Source organism: Oncorhynchus keta, chromosome 33 (assembly GCF_023373465.1).
Source record: "Oncorhynchus keta strain PuntledgeMale-10-30-2019 chromosome 33, Oket_V2, whole genome shotgun sequence".
Taxonomy (NCBI): Eukaryota; Metazoa; Chordata; class Actinopteri; order Salmoniformes; family Salmonidae; genus Oncorhynchus; species Oncorhynchus keta.
In genome coordinates, this window is record NC_068453.1 from 24,168,599 (window position 1) to 24,187,096 (window position 18,498).

Consider the following 18,498-nt stretch of genomic DNA (forward strand, 5'->3'; position numbering starts at 1 on the left):
CGGCACCTCAGTAGCTCCAGGCTCTGATCAGGCCCTACACCCAAACAAGGGCACTGCGTTCATCCACCTCTGGCCTGCTCGCCTCCCTACCACTGAGGAAGTACAGTTCCCTCTCAGCCCAGTCAAAACTGTTCGCTGCTCTGGCCCCCCAATGGTGGAACAAACTCCCTCACTACGCCAGGACAGCGGAGTCAATCACCACCTTCCGGAGACACCTGAAACCCCACCTCTTTAAGGAATACCTAGGATAGGATAAAGTAATCCTTCTCACCCCCCCCCCCCCTTAAAAGATTTAGATGCACTATTGTAAAGTGGCTGTTCCACTGGATGTCATAAGGTGAATGCACCAATTTGTAAGTCGCTCTGGATAAGAGCGTCTGCTAAATGACTTAAATGTAAATGTTATTTTGTTCCAGTGCTGTATATTTTGTAATAATTTCCAGCTGAAATCTGGATACAGGTTTGATTGAATAAGGCCCACTGTTAATACATACAGATGCAATTAGTCCGTTTTATTTATTCTGTCCCCACGTCTCCCCAGGCTAAATTAGCGATCATTTAACTATGAATACACAGCTGTCACGGCAATTATTATGACTGACAGCTCACCTATCACCCACGATAAATCAATCAACGCTCATTACAAGGGATTCGCCTCTTCAGCGCAGACAGGCATAATAATCCATCACTGCTCGTTACATCTACACATGCTCAGATCTATCAAGTCAAGGTGCCTCAGGAGAAAGAATGGAAGTGTGGAAAGAGGAAGTGATAGAAGGACAGAATACCTCCATCACTCTAACACTCTGGATAAGAGCGAGTGTCATCAGGAGGTAATGATGGAATTAGTAGTTAAGTTCTCCATCAGTATCCATGGAGTTGACTCATTAACACAATGCACAACATATTGACTGATCACAATGGGCTTAATGACCTGGGGCTCATCAATAAAAACTAGAATCTTCCCAATGAAGACGACAAACAAAAAGGCTAGCTAACAACTGCGAGAGAAAGAAGTTTGAAATTAACATGCAGTCAATTTATTTTGTGTTTCTTGGATACGTGGAAAACAGTTTGATTCAAACAGACTAGAGGTCGACTGATTAATCGGAATGGGCGATTAATTAGGGCCAATTTCAAGTTTTCATAATCGGAAAACGGTATTTTTGGACGCCGATTTTTTTAAATGATTATTATTATTTTTTTTTTTAAATACCTTTATTTAACTTTATTGAACTAGGCAAGTCCGTTAAGAACACATTCTTATTTTCAATGACGGCCTAGGAACGGTGGGTTAACTGCTTTGTTCAAGGGCAGAACGACAGATTTTCACCTTGTCAGCTCGGGGATTCAATCTTGCAACCTTACAGTTAACTAGTCCAACGCAATAACGACCTGCCTCTCTCTCGTTGCACTCCACAAGGAGACTGCCTGTTATACGATTGCAGTAAGCCAAGGTAAGTTGCTAGCTAACATTAAACTTATTAAAAACAATCAATCATAATCACTAGTTAACTACTAGATATTATCTAGCGTGTCCTGCGTTGCATATAATCTGACTTAGCATACAAGTATCTGACTGAGCGGTGGTAGGCAGAAGCAGGCACGTAAACATTCATTCAAACAGCACTTTCGTGCATTTTGCCAGCAGCTCTTTGTTGTGCGTCAAGCATTGCGCTTTTTATGACTTCAAGCCTATCAACTCCCGAGATGAGGCTCATGTAACCGAAATGAAATGGCCAGCTAGTTAGCGCGCGCTAATTGTCTCTGTTGCTGGTTTGAGCCCAGGGAGGAGCGAGAAGAGGGAAGGAAGCTATACTGTTACACTGGCAATACTAAAGTGCCTATAAGAACATCCAATAGTCAAAGGTTAATGAAATACAAATGGTATAGAGAGAAATAGTCCTATAATTCCTATAATAAGCTGCTTTTGAATTTTCCTGAAATCACTCAGGCAAAAAACTCCCTCTCTCTTCTCTCACACCCACCTTCCCACGCCCATCCACGTATGCTAAATGTAATGCCCCCAAGCTTTCTTACACCACAGTAGGTTTATAGTACTCCCAAAGCAGTAGTCACAGTGAGAGTGTGAGTGAGATTTCATATCTCATCCTACTCCCAACTTGATTGGATTGCGGAGTGTGTGTCTGCATGTGTCTGTTCCACCTCTGATTACCTCCAGTTTTACAGAAGGAGGGATCACCTGGGGGTCAGCCTCAGTCGGGCTCTGATTGGATTTTTAACCAGGCAGTGATGATGTAATCCCCGGGGGACAAGGGCTCTGGTCGATAGTGCTTTAAACCTCAGTTTGTTCCCATTAATGTGTGTGTGTGTGTGTGTCTTTGTCTTTACATGCCTGTATGTGTCTTTCTCAGTGTGTATGTGTTTCCTACCTTAATGTATCCTCCTGTAGACAGCAGCACAGTGTTGTCTGGGGAGAAGTGCAGGTCGGTCACCCAGCCTCCGTGCAGAGAGTCCATGGCGTCCTTGTTGTCACGGGAACAGATCTTTAGTAGAGTACCATCCTTCACGTTCCACAGCTGAGACACACATGAGACAAACAAATGAAAAATTTGAGAAATGAATGAGACATAGTAGTTATAAATGGTGGGGTGTATGACAGCTATGTACTTATTATCAACCTTTTGACGTGACGGCCATAAAATATCTAACCCCAACCAGAACTACATACTAAAATAACAAATATCTCACGTGTTGTTCAGGCTACTTTAGTACTTTCTAACATGGCCATCAAGTGACTACCAACCTTAGACATACAGTAGTCTACAGTTAGGTGTGCAATAATCCAGTCCTTGAATGCTACAGTATGTTGTGCTTTTCAACTTTACCTTTCACTGATTAATAAAGGCCCATAGAGACATAAAACAACCCTCCATTTTAATACTGGAGTTATGCAACTAACAACCATGAGCCATACTGTCCTGTCTATATAGGACACAGAACATGCTATATTTAACACCTTGCATGATTCACTGAGAATGACTCAAGTGTTTCCATAGAAACAAGAGGGGCATATATTCCACTCTATGTACTCAATTCAATCTTGTGGTTTAAGTCGGTTTCCTTCTGTTTGGTGCCTAATGAACACAACCCTGAATGATTGACATGTCATGACTTTAAAGTGACAGTTCACTCCAAAATAAAAGTTTGTCAGTTGTTTTCGAACCTGGGAAGTGTCATGAGATGTGGATTCATCTCGACATTAGATCGCTATTCAGGTTCGAAAACTTGAGTGTAGTCCAAATGTACTAGTCAGACAGTCAGTCAGGGATAGTTTGTGGAAAGCAGCTGGTAGTGTGATTGTAGAGGAACAGACCGGTCCCTCTGTCATGCTCTCATTTCTTCAGTCCCTTGTCTGTCCCTCTCTCTCACTCTCCCTGTTCTTCTCTTTAATTGTTCTTATTTTCCATCATCCCCTCTTGCACACTAATTTCTTCTCTTACCCCACTTTCCCTCTCTCCCTTCATTTCCATCATCCCTACTCCTTCCATCTCTCCTTCTTTCTCTAGGATCTATGCAGATGCCAGAGCCTTAGGGATTCAATCTCACTGTCTTCTACTTCCTCCCCTCCTTATGCTTCTTTCCTTCCTCTTCATCCCCCCTGCTGACCTGCACACCTGTTCCTCCTCTCCATCTCTCCAGCTCCTTCCTTCACTCATGTGCTCACTCCTTCACTTACCCCTCAACTCCCGCTCCTTCACTCACTCCTTCCTTCCTCCCTCCCCCTTACTCACTCACCCCCCTCTTCCATCCCTCTATCCCTACCCACCCGTATCTCTCCGTTGTCGTCGCCGGTTGCCAGGCGCCGGCCGTCCCAAGAGAAGCGGCAGCTGCGGACACAGTCCTGGTGGCCGTTCAACAGGCGCACGCACTCCCACGATGCACTGCTCCACACCTGAGGGCCAATGAGAGGAGAAACAGGAGGTCAGAGGTTACAAAAGTTTGTCGAAACAAAAATAAAACATTTTCAAATATGTTCTTTTGAACATGCCATAGCAATTTTGGTTAGGCCACTTCTATATGCAGAGTGCCTTGGTTAATTCAATTGAATACATTTCCTTTTTCCCTGAAGGCCTAACTGTCTATTGTTTCTCTATGCTGCTAGTCTGGTAGACCACTCAACTTAAAGAACGGAGCAAGCGCTCACTGATAATGAAGCCTGGCACCAATTAAAGCCTCCCGGCTGCTCTTTGATAGACGATACTGCCCATACCATAAGGATATTTTTACATTGTATTAACCCATCCACCACTGCCCCTCTTTGGAGGATACACACACACACATAGTGGGGCAAAAAAGTATTTAGTCAGCCACCAATTGTGCAAGTCCTCCCACTTAAAAAGATGAGGCCTGTAATTTTCATAGGTACACTTCAACTATGACAGACAAAATGAGAAAATAAAATCCAGAAAATCAAATTGTAGTTTGTAGTGTTTATGAATATATTTGCAAATTATGGTGGAAAATAAGTATTTGGTCACCTACAAACAAGCAAGATTTCTGGCTCTCACAGACCTGCAACTTCTTCTTTAAGAGGCTCCTCTGTCCTCCACTCGTTACCTGTTTTAATGGCACCTATTTGAACTTGTTATCAGTATAAAAGACACCTGTCCACAACCTCAAACAAACAAACAAACAAACAAGTCACATGCCAAACTCCACTATGGCCAAGACCAAATAGCTGTCAAAGGACACCAGAAACAAAAGTGTATACCTGCACCAGGCTGGGAAGACTGAATCTGCAATAGGTAATCAGCATGGTTTGAAGAAATCAACTGTGGGAGCAATTATTAGGAAATGGAAGACATACAAGACCACTGATAATCTCCCTCGATCTGGAGCTCCACGCAAGATCTCACCCCGTGGGATCAAAATGATCAGAAGAACAGTGAGCAAAAATCCCAGAACCACACGGGGGGACCTAGTGAATGACCTGCAGAGAGCTGGGACCAAAGTAACAAAGCCTACCATCAGTAACACACTACGCCGCCAGGGACTCAAATCCTGCAGTGCCAGACGTGTCCCCCTGCTTAAGCCAGTACAAGTCCAGGCCCGTCTGAAGTTTGCTAGAGAGCATTTGGATGATCCAGAAGAAGATTATGAGAATGTCATATGGTCAGATGAAACCAAAATATACCTTTTTGGTAAAAACTCAACTCGTTGTGTTTGGAGGACAAAGAATGCTGAGTTGCATCCAAAGAACACCATACCTACTGTGATGCATGGGGGTGGAAACATCATGCTTTGGGGCTGTTTTTCTGCAAAGGGACCAGGACGACTGATCCGTGTAAAGGAATGAATGAAAGGGGCCATGTATCGTGAGATTTTGAGTGAAAACCTCCTTCCATCAGCAAGGGCATTGAAGATGAAACGTGGCTGGGTCTTTCAGCATGACAATGATCCCAAACACACCGCCCGGGCAACGAAGGAGTGGCTTCGTAAGAAGCATTTCAAGGTCCTGGAGTGGCCTAGCCAGTCTCCAGATCTCAACCCCATAGAAAATCTTTGGAGGGAGTTGAAAGTCTGTGTTGCCCAGCAACAGCCCCAAAACATCATTGCTCTAGAGGAGATCTGCATGGAAGAATGGGTCAAAATACTACCAACAGTGTGTGAAAACCTTGTGAAGACTTACAGAAAACATTTGTCTGTCATAGTTGAAGTGTACCTATGATGAAAATTACAGGCCTCGCTCATATTTTTAAGTGGGAGAACTTGCACAATTGGTGGCTGACTAAATACTTTTTTGCCCCACTGTATGTATGTATGTATGTATATTTTTTTTACAGCTTTTCTGCTACATATACATTTTACACACATGGTACTTCTATATAAAGCAGTCACATAACAATAATACATTACCAAACAACGTATTATTACCAATCCCAACCCTCAGCCCATCCCACCAACCACCAGACCTCAGCTCTTTAATCCCACCCCTCAGCCACTCTCAGCCCATCCCACCTACCACCAGACCTCAGCTCTTTAATCCCCTCCCTCAGCCACTCTCAGCCCATCCCACCAACCACCATAGACCTCAGCTCTTTAATCCCCTCCCTCAGCCACTCTCAGCCCATCCCACCAACCACCATAGACCTCAGCTCTTTAATCCCCTCCCTCAGCCACTCTCAGCCCATCCCACCTACCACCATAGACCTCAGCTCTTTAATCCCCTCCCTCAGCCACTCTCAGCCCATCCCACCTACCACCAGACCTCAGCTCTTTAATCTCACCCCTCAGCCCATCCCACCTATCACCATAAACCTCAACTCTTTAATCCCCTCCCTCAGTCACTCTCAGCCCATCCCACCTACCACCATAGACCCCAGCTCTTTAATCCCACCCCTCAGCCACTCTCAGCCCATCCCACCTACCACCAGACCTCAGCTCTTTAATCTCACCCCTCAGCCCATCCCACCTATCACCATAAACCTCAGCTCTTTAATCCCACCCCTCAGCCACTCTCAGCCCATCCCACCTACCACCATAGACCTCAGCTCTTTAATCCCACCCCTCAGCCACTCTCAGCCCATCCCACCTACCACCAGACCTCAGCTCTTTAATCCCTCCCTCAGCCACTCTCAGCCCATCCCACCAACCACCATAGACCTCAGCTCTTTAATCCCTCCCTCAGCCACTCTCAGCCCATCCCACCAACCACCATAGACCTCAGCTCTTTAATCCCCTCCCTCAGCCACTCTCAGCCCATCCCACCTACCACCATAGACCTCAGCTCTTTAATCCCCTCCCTCAGCCACTCTCAGCCCATCCCACCTACCACCATAGACCTCAGCTCTTTAATCCCACCCCTCAGCCACTCTCAGCCCATCCCACCTACCACCAGACCTCAGCTCTTTAATCTCACCCCTCAGCCCATCCCACCTATCACCATAAACCTCAGCTCTTTAATCCCACCCCTCAGCCACTCTCAGCCCATCCCACCTACCACCAGACCTCAGCTCTTTAATCCCCTCCCTCAGCCACTCTCAGCCCATCCCACCAACCACCATAGACCTCAGCTCTTTAATCCCCTCCCTCAGCCACTCTCAGCCCATCCCACCAACCACCATAGACCTCAGCTCTTTAATCCCCTCCCTCAGCCACTCTCAGCCCATCCCACCAACCACCATAGACCTCAGCTCTTTAATCCCCTCCCTCAGCCACTCTCAGCCCATCCCACCTACCACCATAGACCTCAGCTCTTTAATCCCCTCCCTCAGCCACTCTCAGCCCATCCCACCTACCACCAGACCTCAGCTCTTTAATCTCACCCCTCAACCCATCCCACCTATCACCATAAACCTCAACTCTTTAATCCCCTCCCTCAGTCACTCTCAGCCCATCCCACCTACCACCATAGACCCCAGCTCTTTAATCCCACCCCTCAGCCACTCTCAGCCCATCCCACCTACCACCAGACCTCAGCTCTTTAATCTCACCCCTCAGCCCATCCCACCTATCACCATAAACCTCAGCTCTTTAATCCCACCCCTCAGCCACTCTCAGCCCATCCCACCTACCACCATAGACCTCAGCTCTTTAATCCCACCCCTCAGCCACTCTCAGCCCATCCCACCTACCACCAGACCTCAGCTCTTTAATCCCCTCCCTCAGCCACTCTCAGCCCATCCCACCAACCACCATAGACCTCAGCTCTTTAATCCCCTCCCTCAGCCACTCTCAGCCCATCCCACCAACCACCATAGACCTCAGCTCTTTAATCCCCTCCCTCAGCCACTCTCAGCCCATCCCACCTACCACCATAGACCTCAGCTCTTTAATCCCCTCCCTCAGCCACTCTCAGCCCATCCCACCTACCACCATAGACCTCAGCTCTTTAATCCCACCCCTCAGCCACTCTCAGCCCATCCCACCTACCACCAGACCTCAGCTCTTTAATCTCACCCCTCAGCCCATCCCACCTATCACCATAAACCTCAGCTCTTTAATCCCACCCCTCAGCCACTCTCAGCCCATCCCACCTACCACCAGACCTCAGCTCTTTAATCCCCTCCCTCAGCCACTCTCAGCCCATCCCACCAACCACCATAGACCTCAGCTCTTTAATCCCCTCCCTCAGCCACTCTCAGCCCATCCCACCAACCACCATAGACCTCAGCTCTTTAATCCCCTCCCTCAGCCACTCTCAGCCCATCCCACCTACCACCATAGACCTCAGCTCTTTAATCCCACCCCTCAGCCACTCTCAGCCCATCCCACCTACCACCAGACCTCAGCTCTTTAATCTCACCCCTCAGCCCATCCCACCTATCACCATAAACCGCAGCTCTTTAATCCCACCCCTCAGCCACTCTCAGCCCATCCTCCCTATCACCATAGACCACCCTCATTTGGTTTCCATCTACCAGATATTTTCCAAATGTACTGTGATGTTTTACATATATATTTTTTTACCTTTCTAAATCGTAAAGTATCCACAGATTGTGAGCTAAATAACTTTTCCTACTAGTATTATATTATTTAATGACTATGGCTTTCTAAATTTACATTTAAATTGCCCAACACTGCTATTTGCAAGGTTAATGTTGTGATTTTTTAACCATTCCTGAACCTGTGACCAGAAACAAGCTACATAGGTGAAATACCAGAATAGATGATCTATTGATTCTGTCTCTTCGCAGTAAAATCTACAGAGCTGAGATTGTTGTATGCCCCATATATATAGCATTCAGTCAGTGGCAAAAATTTAAATAATCATTTAAATTGAAAAACTTTAAGTGTTGAATCAAGTGTTGTTTTTTGTACCCGTTCATAAACCATGTGCCATGGAATCGGTACGTCAAAATTCTCTTCCCATTTATTTCCTGTATGGCACAGCTGTCAACATTTTTGTCCTAAAATGAAAACGGGTATATTTTTCTATTTACGCCAATTCCTTTCAGCCAATTTGTATCTTTAATACATGGCAGGCAAACAAGTTCCCTACCTTCTCCACTTGTCTCCTCCATTGTGGTAGTGCTGCAATCAGTTGGTTGTAAATTAGGATTGAGCAGATATTCCCATATATTTTCGATAGCTGCATATGTGACATATCTCCTCCATTTCTAGTCATAATATCATTCATAAATATAATACCATTAAAAAAAGAATAATCCATAAAGAATGTGTATTTTTATTAAATCAGTATATGTGAGTTTAACAATAACATTTGTTCTATCATTTCTGGAGGATAAAACTGAAATTGTAACCAGCGTTGTATGTCTTGTTTAAGAAAGGGCGATACTTTAAACAAAATGTACTTTTCAATTAGTCGGAAATGAGAAGTTGTACTCTGTATAAAAGGCCAAAAGGCCATTTTTGAACAAAGGATGAGCCTTAATAATCTACTGAAGAACCATTTTGGGTTTAAGTATAACATATGCATGAGTGCAGCTTTTAGTGAGAGGTTTAAATATTTAATATTTAATCATTTTAGCCCCCAAACTCAGATGTATTATACAAATAGGCACGTTTACATTTTTGTCTAGCTTAGCATTCCAAATAAAATGAAATATTTTTTGCTCATATGATTTAAAAAACTAGTAATCTGGAGTAGACGGTGCTGTTAGTAAGTAAACTGACAGGACCAGAGTTAATCAACGTGATTTTTCCATAAATAGACAAGTATTTACCTCTCCATGGTTGCAGAATCTTATCTATTTTTGCTAACTTTCTATTGAAATTGATTGTGGTAATTTAATTTATATTTTTTGAGATGTGAATACGAAGTAGGTCTACTTCACCATCCGCCCATTTTATTGGTAAACTACAAGGTAGTGTAAACATATTTGAATTTAATCCCATCAGTATGTAAAGTACATCTAATTGATGGGTTCTGCCTTCTAAACTTTAAATATGAAATATCCTTGTTCATGGTACAGAGGGGAATGCAGAACCTGTCATTCTGACATTCTGTCAGAACATGTTATTGCTTGACATCAGGTATCCTATGGAAAAAAGGGCCACAGTCTAGTTTCAGTTGTTGTTTAATTTAATTTGAAATACTTGCTACACCAGAAGTGAATGGTTATCTGTAGGAGGAATGTATATGGTGGGGGTCAATTAAGGTTGGATATGAGCCAGGGGCTTGGACTGTTACTGAGTAAGGGAAAGGCAATCACATGGTTGTGGTCACTGATAAGGGTGGAGAGCTGTGGATTAGTGAGGAATCGGGGCCTAGGTCAGGGAGAATAATTTTGCACGCCCAATTTTTCAGTTTTTGATTTGTTAAAAAAGTTTGAAATATCCAATAAATGTTGTTCCACTTCAAGATTGTGTCCCACTTGTTGTTGATTCTTCACAAAAAAATACAGTTTTATATATTTTTTTATTTTTTATTTTACCTTTATTTAACCAGGCAAGTCAGTTAAGAACATATTCTTATTTTCAATGACGGCCTGGGAACAGTGGGTTAACTGCCTGTTCAGGGGCAGAACGACAGATTTGTACCTTGTCAGCTCGGGGGTTTGAACTCGCAACCTTCCGTTTACTAGTCCAACGCTCTAACCACTAGGCTACGCTGCCGCCCCATATCTTTATGTTTGAAGCCTGAAATGTGGCAAAAGGTCGCAAAGTTCAAGGGGGACAAATTTTTTCATTTCACTTCACCAATTTTGACTATTTTGTCTATTTTGTGTATGTCCATTACATGAAATCCAAATAAAAATCGAATTTAAATTACAGGTTGTAGTGCAACAAAATAGGAAAAACGCCAAGGGGGTGAATACTTTTGCAAGGCACTGTATGTGTGTGTGTGTGAGAGAGCGTGCGCCTGCGTGTATGTCAGAACCACAGCCAGCCCTTCAGACTACAATTCCACATCATTACCAGAGTGTCTAGGTCCAAAGCACTAATGAAAGCATGCTGGTCTGATGAACATAAATAAACAGTGTGGTTAATGGGAACACCAGCTCTGAACCATTACCCTCCACACAGACACACACACCTCCAATGCCAATTTGGATGCTGACTTAATAGCCATTTCCACAGTGAGTGACCAACTCAACGATCCTGTGACTGACAGAAGGGGAAACAAGGATAGAAAATAGAAGAGGGAACAATACAAACTGATGGAGAACGAGGAAGGACGATCGAGGGCAAAAACACAGTAAGGTGACAGAGTGTAAACCTAGTCAGAGGAGAGATCCTCTCCCAACCTACAGTGTCAATCAAAGTCTACAACAGCCTGCTCTCTCTCACAAACACGCACACACACAGGTAATGCTAGGTAGGAGGAGAGGAGAGGGCAGCGGTACGGTCTGTAGGTTGCAGTCAGACTTAATGACCGCTGGAGGGACAGGGAGGCGAGTGGGCGGCTTGACCGCTGGAGGGGCAGGGAGGCGAGTGGGCGGCTTGACCGCTGGCTAAGTTAGTGACCACAGTGACCATCTGCTTCATGTCCATCTCAAGCTACCAATGACATTTAGTTGACCGCATAATAAATGTACACTATACACATGTTTCTGAAGGGATCATGATATAGACAACATGTCTGTCTCACACTGATCTAAGGATTTAGGCTGGGTTCTGTCGCATACTGAGGACACGTGTGTGTGTGTGTGTGTGTTACCTTGGCAGTCTTGTCAGCGGAAGTGGTGGCGAAGAGCTGTCCGTCAGGCAACACGTCACAGGCTAGCACCGCCCCCTGGTGACACACTAGATCCTGCAGCCGTTCACCACTAGACATGTCCCACACCTGGGGGAGGGAGAGAGGGGGAGACGCTTTCTGTGTCACCTCCCTCTAGTAAATATCCTTTAGTTCATGTAAGTGCACGCTGATCGTAACCTGTTGCTTTTAACAGGTTTTGCATGCATGCGTGTGTGTTTCTAAGTCTTACTGTCTGTCTGGTACTGCATACGTGTGCTTGTATTACCTTGATGGTGCCGTCAAAGGACCAGCTGAGGAGATGTGTCTCTGAGGAGGGTGAGGTGGTGAGCAGAGAGAAGCATCTGACCTGCTCCTTGTGGCCCTCCAGAACCACACACTCACCTGTCCTCCACCTCCACACCTACAGGGGGGAGAGAGAGAGAGAGAAGGCGAGGGCGAGAGAAAGTGTGAGAGAGAGCAATCACCTTCTGGTACTGGAGTGGGTAAAAGTTGCACCTCAACCAGGGATTTAGCACAATCAGAGTTATTGAGCAGAGTAAGCTGATCCTGGATCTGTGCCCAGAGTGGGAGTATTCAGCTGCTAGGAGGGAATGGGCACTGGGCAAAATATTGGCCTCTATGCAAATATCTCAGACAATGAGTGACACATCAAACTCTTACCAATGTTGGGTTTGTGAATGTACCATTCACCCCCCTCACCACTCCAGAAGTCAGTGGTCAGAGTAACAGCTATGTTTACTGTATAGAGCTCGTCACATTTCCTCAAAGTGAATCTATCCACCAAATACTCCCTTTTCAGCGAAGCTACTCAAACATTCATATAAACAGGAGACGGTCCATGGACAGTAAGGGACTGAACAGGAGACGGTCCATGGACAGTAAGGGACTAAACAGGAGACGGTCCATGGACAGTAAGGGACTAAACAGGAGACGGTCCATGGACAGTAAGGGACTAAACAGGAGACGGTCCATGGACAGTAAGGGACTAAACAGGAGACGGTCCATGGACAGTAAGGGACTAAACAGGAGACGGTCCATGGACAGTAAGGGACTAAACAGGAGACGGTCCATGGACAGTAAGGGACTAAACAGGAGACGGTCCATGGACAGTAAGGGACTAAACAGGAGACGGTCCATGGACAGTAAGGGACTAAACAGGAGACGGTCCATGGACAGTAAGGGACTAAACAGGAGACGGTCCATGGACAGTAAGGGACTAAACAGGAGACGGTCCATGGACAGTAAGGGACTAAACAGGAGACGGTCCATGGACAGTAAGGGACTAAACAGGAGACGGTCCATGGACAGTAAGGGACTACACAGGAGACGGTCCATGGACAGTAAGGGACTACACAGGAGACGGTCCATGGACAGTAAGGGACTACACAGGAGACGGTCCATGGACAGTAAGGGACTACACAGGAGACGGTCCATGGACAGTAAGGGACTACACAGGAGACGGTCCATGGACAGTAAGGGACTACACAGGAGACGGTCCATGGACGGTAAGGGACTGAACAGGAGACGGTCCATGGACGGTAAGGGACTGAACAGGAGACGGTCCATGGACGGTAAGGGACTGAACAGGAGACGGTCCATGGACGGTAAGGGACTGAACAGGAGACGGTCCATGGACGGTAAGGGACTGAACAGGAGACGGTCCATGGACGGTAAGGGACTGAACAGGAGACGGTCCATGGACGGTAAGGGACTGAACAGGAGACGGTCCATGGACGGTAAGGGACTGAACAGGAGACGGTCCATGGACGGTAAGGGACTGAACAGGAGACGGTCCATGGACGGTAAGGGACTGAACAGGAGACGGTCCATGGACGGTAAGGGACTGAACAGGAGACGGTCCATGGACGGTAAGGGACTGAACAGGAGACGGTCCATGGACGGTAAGGGACTGAACAGGAGACGGTCCATGGACGGTAAGGGACTGAACAGGAGACGGTCCATGGACGGTAAGGGACTGAACAGGAGACGGTCCATGGACGGTAAGGGACTGAACAGGAGACGGTCCATGGACGGTAAGGGACTGAACAGGAGACGGTCCATGGACGGTAAGGGACTGAACAGGAGACGGTCCATGGACGGTAAGGGACTGAACAGGAGACGGTCCATGGACGGTAAGGGACTGAACAGGAGACGGTCCATGGACGGTAAGGGACTGAACAGGAGACGGTCCATGGACGGTAAGGGACTGAACAGGAGACGGTCCATGGACGGTAAGGGACTGAACAGGAGACGGTCCATGGACGGTAAGGGACTGAACAGGAGACGGTCCATGGACGGTAAGGGACTGAACAGGAGACGGTCCATGGACGGTAAGGGACTGAACAGGAGACGGTCCATGGACGGTAAGGGACTGAACAGGAGACGGTCCATGGACGGTAAGGGACTGAACAGGAGACGGTCCATGGACGGTAAGGGACTGAACAGGAGACGGTCCATGGACGGTAAGGGACTACACAGGAGACGGTCCATGGACGGTAAGGGACTACACAGGAGACGGTCCATGGACGGTAAGGGACTACACAGGAGACGGTCCATGGACGGTAAGGGACTACACAGGAGACGGTCCATGGACGGTAAGGGACTACACAGGAGACGGTCCATGGACGGTAAGGGACTGAACAGGAGACGGTCCATGGACGGTAAGGGACTGAACAGGAGACGGTCCATGGACGGTAAGGGACTGAACAGGAGACGGTCCATGGACGGTAAGGGACTGAACAGGAGACGGTCCATGGACGGTAAGGGACTGAACAGGAGACGGTCCATGGACGGTAAGGGACTGAACAGGAGACGGTCCATGGACGGTAAGGGACTACACAGGAGACGGTCCATGGACGGTAAGGGACTGAACAGGAGACGGTCCATGGACGGTAAGGGACTGAACAGGAGACGGTCCATGGACGGTAAGGGACTGAACAGGAGACGGTCCATGGACGGTAAGGGACTGAACAGGAGACGGTCCATGGACGGTAAGGGACTGAACAGGAGACGGTCCATGGACGGTAAGGGACTGAACAGGAGACGGTCCATGGACGGTAAGGGACTGAACAGGAGACGGTCCATGGACGGTAAGGGACTGAACAGGAGACGGTCCATGGACGGTAAGGGACTGAACAGGAGACGGTCCATGGACAGTAAGGGACTGAACAGGAGACGGTCCATGGACAGTAAGGGACTGAACAGGAGACGGTCCATGGACAGTAAGGGACTGAACAGGAGACGGTCCATGGACAGTAAGGGACTGAACAGGAGACGGTCCATGGACAGTAAGGGACTGAACAGGAGACGGTCCATGGACAGTAAGGGACTGAACAGGAGACGGTCCATGGACAGTAAGGGACTGAACAGGAGACGGTCCATGGACAGTAAGGGACTGAACAGGAGACGGTCCATGGACAGTAAGGGACTGAACAGGAGACGGTCCATGGACAGTAAGGGACTGAACAGGAGACGGTCCATGGACAGTAAGGGACTGAACAGGAGACGGTCCATGGACAGTAAGGGACTGAACAGGAGACGGTCCATGGACAGTAAGGGACTGAACAGGAGACGGTCCATGGACAGTAAGGGACTACACAGGAGACGGTCCATGGACAGTAAGGGACTACACAGGAGACGGTCCATGGACAGTAAGGGACTACACAGGAGACGGTCCATGGACAGTAAGGGACTACACAGGAGACGGTCCATGGACAGTAAGGGACTACACAGGAGACGGTCCATGGACAGTAAGGGACTACACAGGAGACGGTCCATGGACAGTAAGGGACTACACAGGAGACGGTCCATGGACAGTAAGGGACTACACAGGAGACGGTCCATGGACAGTAAGGGACTACACAGGAGACGGTCCATGGACAGTAAGGGACTACACAGGAGACGGTCCATGGACAGTAAGGGACTACACAGGAGACGGTCCATGGACAGTAAGGGACTACACAGGAGACGGTCCATGGACAGTAAGGGACTACACAGGAGACGGTCCATGGACAGTAAGGGACTACACAGGAGACGGTCCATGGACAGTAAGGGACTACACAGGAGACGGTCCATGGACAGTAAGGGACTACACAGGAGACGGTCCATGGACAGTAAGGGACTACACAGGAGACGGTCCATGGACAGTAAGGGACTACACAGGAGACGGTCCATGGACAGTAAGGGACTACACAGGAGACGGTCCATGGACAGTAAGGGACTACACAGGAGACGGTCCATGGACAGTAAGGGACTACACAGGAGACGGTCCATGGACAGTAAGGGACTACACAGGAGACGGTCCATGGACAGTAAGGGACTACACAGGAGACGGTCCATGGACAGTAAGGGACTACACAGGAGACGGTCCATGGACAGTAAGGGACTACACAGGAGACGGTCCATGGACAGTAAGGGACTACACAGGAGACGGTCCATGGACAGTAAGGGACTACACAGGAGACGGTCCATGGACAGTAAGGGACTACACAGGAGACGGTCCATGGACAGTAAGGGACTACACAGGAGACGGTCCATGGACAGTAAGGGACTACACAGGAGACGGTCCATGGACAGTAAGGACTACACAGGAGACGGTCCATGGACAGTAAGGGACTACACAGGAGACGGTCCATGGACAGTAAGGGACTACACAGGAGACGGTCCATGGACAGTAAGGGACTACACAGGAGACGGTCCATGGACAGTAAGGGACTACACAGGAGACGGTCCATGGACAGTAAGGGACTACACAGGAGACGGTCCATGGACAGTAAGGGACTACACAGGAGACGGTCCATGGACAGTAAGGGACTACACAGGAGACGGTCCATGGACAGTAAGGGACTACACAGGAGACGGTCCATGGACAGTAAGGGACTACACAGGAGACGGTCCATGGACAGTAAGGGACTACACAGGAGACGGTCCATGGACAGTAAGGGACTACACAGGAGACGGTCCATGGACAGTAAGGGACTACACAGGAGACGGTCCATGGACAGTAAGGGACTACACAGGAGACGGTCCATGGACAGTAAGGGACTACACAGGAGACGGTCCATGGACAGTAAGGGACTACACAGGAGACGGTCCATGGACAGTAAGGGACTACACAGGAGACGGTCCATGGACAGTAAGGGACTACACAGGAGACGGTCCATGGACAGTAAGGGACTACACAGGAGACGGTCCATGGACAGTAAGGGACTACACAGGAGACGGTCCATGGACAGTAAGGGACTACACAGGAGACGGTCCATGGACAGTAAGGGACTACACAGGAGACGGTCCATGGACAGTAAGGGACTACACAGGAGACGGTCCATGGACAGTAAGGGACTACACAGGAGACGGTCCATGGACAGTAAGGGACTACACAGGAGACGGTCCATGGACAGTAAGGGACTACACAGGAGACGGTCCATGGACAGTAAGGGACTACACAGGAGACGGTCCATGGACAGTAAGGGACTACACAGGAGACGGTCCATGGACAGTAAGGGACTACACAGGAGACGGTCCATGGACAGTAAGGGACTACACAGGAGACGGTCCATGGACAGTAAGGGACTACACAGGAGACGGTCCATGGACAGTAAGGGACTACACAGGAGACGGTCCATGGACAGTAAGGGACTACACAGGAGACGGTCCATGGACAGTAAGGGACTACACAGGAGACGGTCCATGGACAGTAAGGGACTACACAGGAGACGGTCCATGGACAGTAAGGGACTACACAGGAGACGGTCCATGGACAGTAAGGGACTACACAGGAGACGGTCCATGGACAGTAAGGGACTACACAGGAGACGGTCCATGGACAGTAAGGGACTACACAGGAGACGGTCCATGGACAGTAAGGGACTACACACAGGAGACGGTCCATGGACAGTAAGGGACTACACAGGAGACGGTCCATGGACAGTAAGGGACTACACAGGAGACGGTCCATGGACAGTAAGGGACTACACAGGAGACGGTCCATGGACAGTAAGGGACTACACAGGAGACGGTCCATGGACAGTAAGGGACTACACAGGAGACGGTCCATGGACAGTAAGGACTACACAGGAGACGGTCCATGGACAGTAAGGGACTACACAGGAGACGGTCCATGGACAGTAAGGGACGGTCCATGGACAGGAGACGGTCCATGGACAGTAAGGGACTACACAGGAGACGGTCCATGGACAGTAAGGGACTACACAGGAGACGGTCCATGGACAGTAAGGGACTACACAGGAGACGGTCCATGGACAGTAAGGGACTACACAGGAGACGGTCCATGGACAGTAAGGGACTACACAGGAGACGGTCCATGGACAGTAAGGGACTACACAGGAGACGGTCCATGGACAGTAAGGGACTACACAGGAGACGGTCCATGGACAGTAAGGGACTACACAGGAGACGGTCCATGGACAGTAAGGGACTGAACAGGAGACGGTCCATGGACAGTAAGGGACTACACAGGAGACGGTCCATGGACAGTAAGGGACTACACAGGAGACGGTCCATGGACAGTAAGGGACTACACAGGAGACGGTCCATGGACAGTAAGGGACTACACAGGAGACGGTCCATGGACAGTAAGGGACTGAACAGGAGACGGTCCATGGACAGTAAGGGACTGAACAGGAGACGGTCCATGGACAGTAAGGGACTGAACAGGAGACGGTCCATGGACAGTAAGGGACTGAACAGGAGACGGTCCATGGACAGTAAGGGACTGAACAGGAGACGGTCCATGGACAGTAAGGGACTGAACAGGAGACGGTCCATGGACAGTAAGGGACTGAACAGGAGACGGTCCATGGACAGTAAGGGACTGAACAGGAGACGGTCCATGGACAGTAAGGGACTGAACA

The 18,498-nt window shown here is 48.3% G+C and overlaps 1 protein-coding gene across 4 annotated transcripts in view; it reads right to left on the minus strand.

Moving 5' to 3' along the window:
- The window catches only part of LOC118380838 (apoptotic protease-activating factor 1-like), a 98,281-nt gene that overhangs the window by 40,349 nt on the left and 39,434 nt on the right, over window positions 1-18,498 (minus strand). For all 4 annotated transcript variants that reach the window (XM_052492539.1, XM_052492538.1, XM_052492537.1 and 1 more), the window contains 4 exons: window positions 11,892-12,026; window positions 11,588-11,713; window positions 3,791-3,916; window positions 2,394-2,540 (listed from right to left, as the gene is read on the minus strand). In XM_052492539.1, the coding sequence (XP_052348499.1) occupies window positions 2,394-2,540; window positions 3,791-3,916; window positions 11,588-11,713; window positions 11,892-12,026 (534 nt within the window). The remainder of the gene's footprint in view (window positions 1-2,393; window positions 2,541-3,790; window positions 3,917-11,587; window positions 11,714-11,891; window positions 12,027-18,498) is intronic.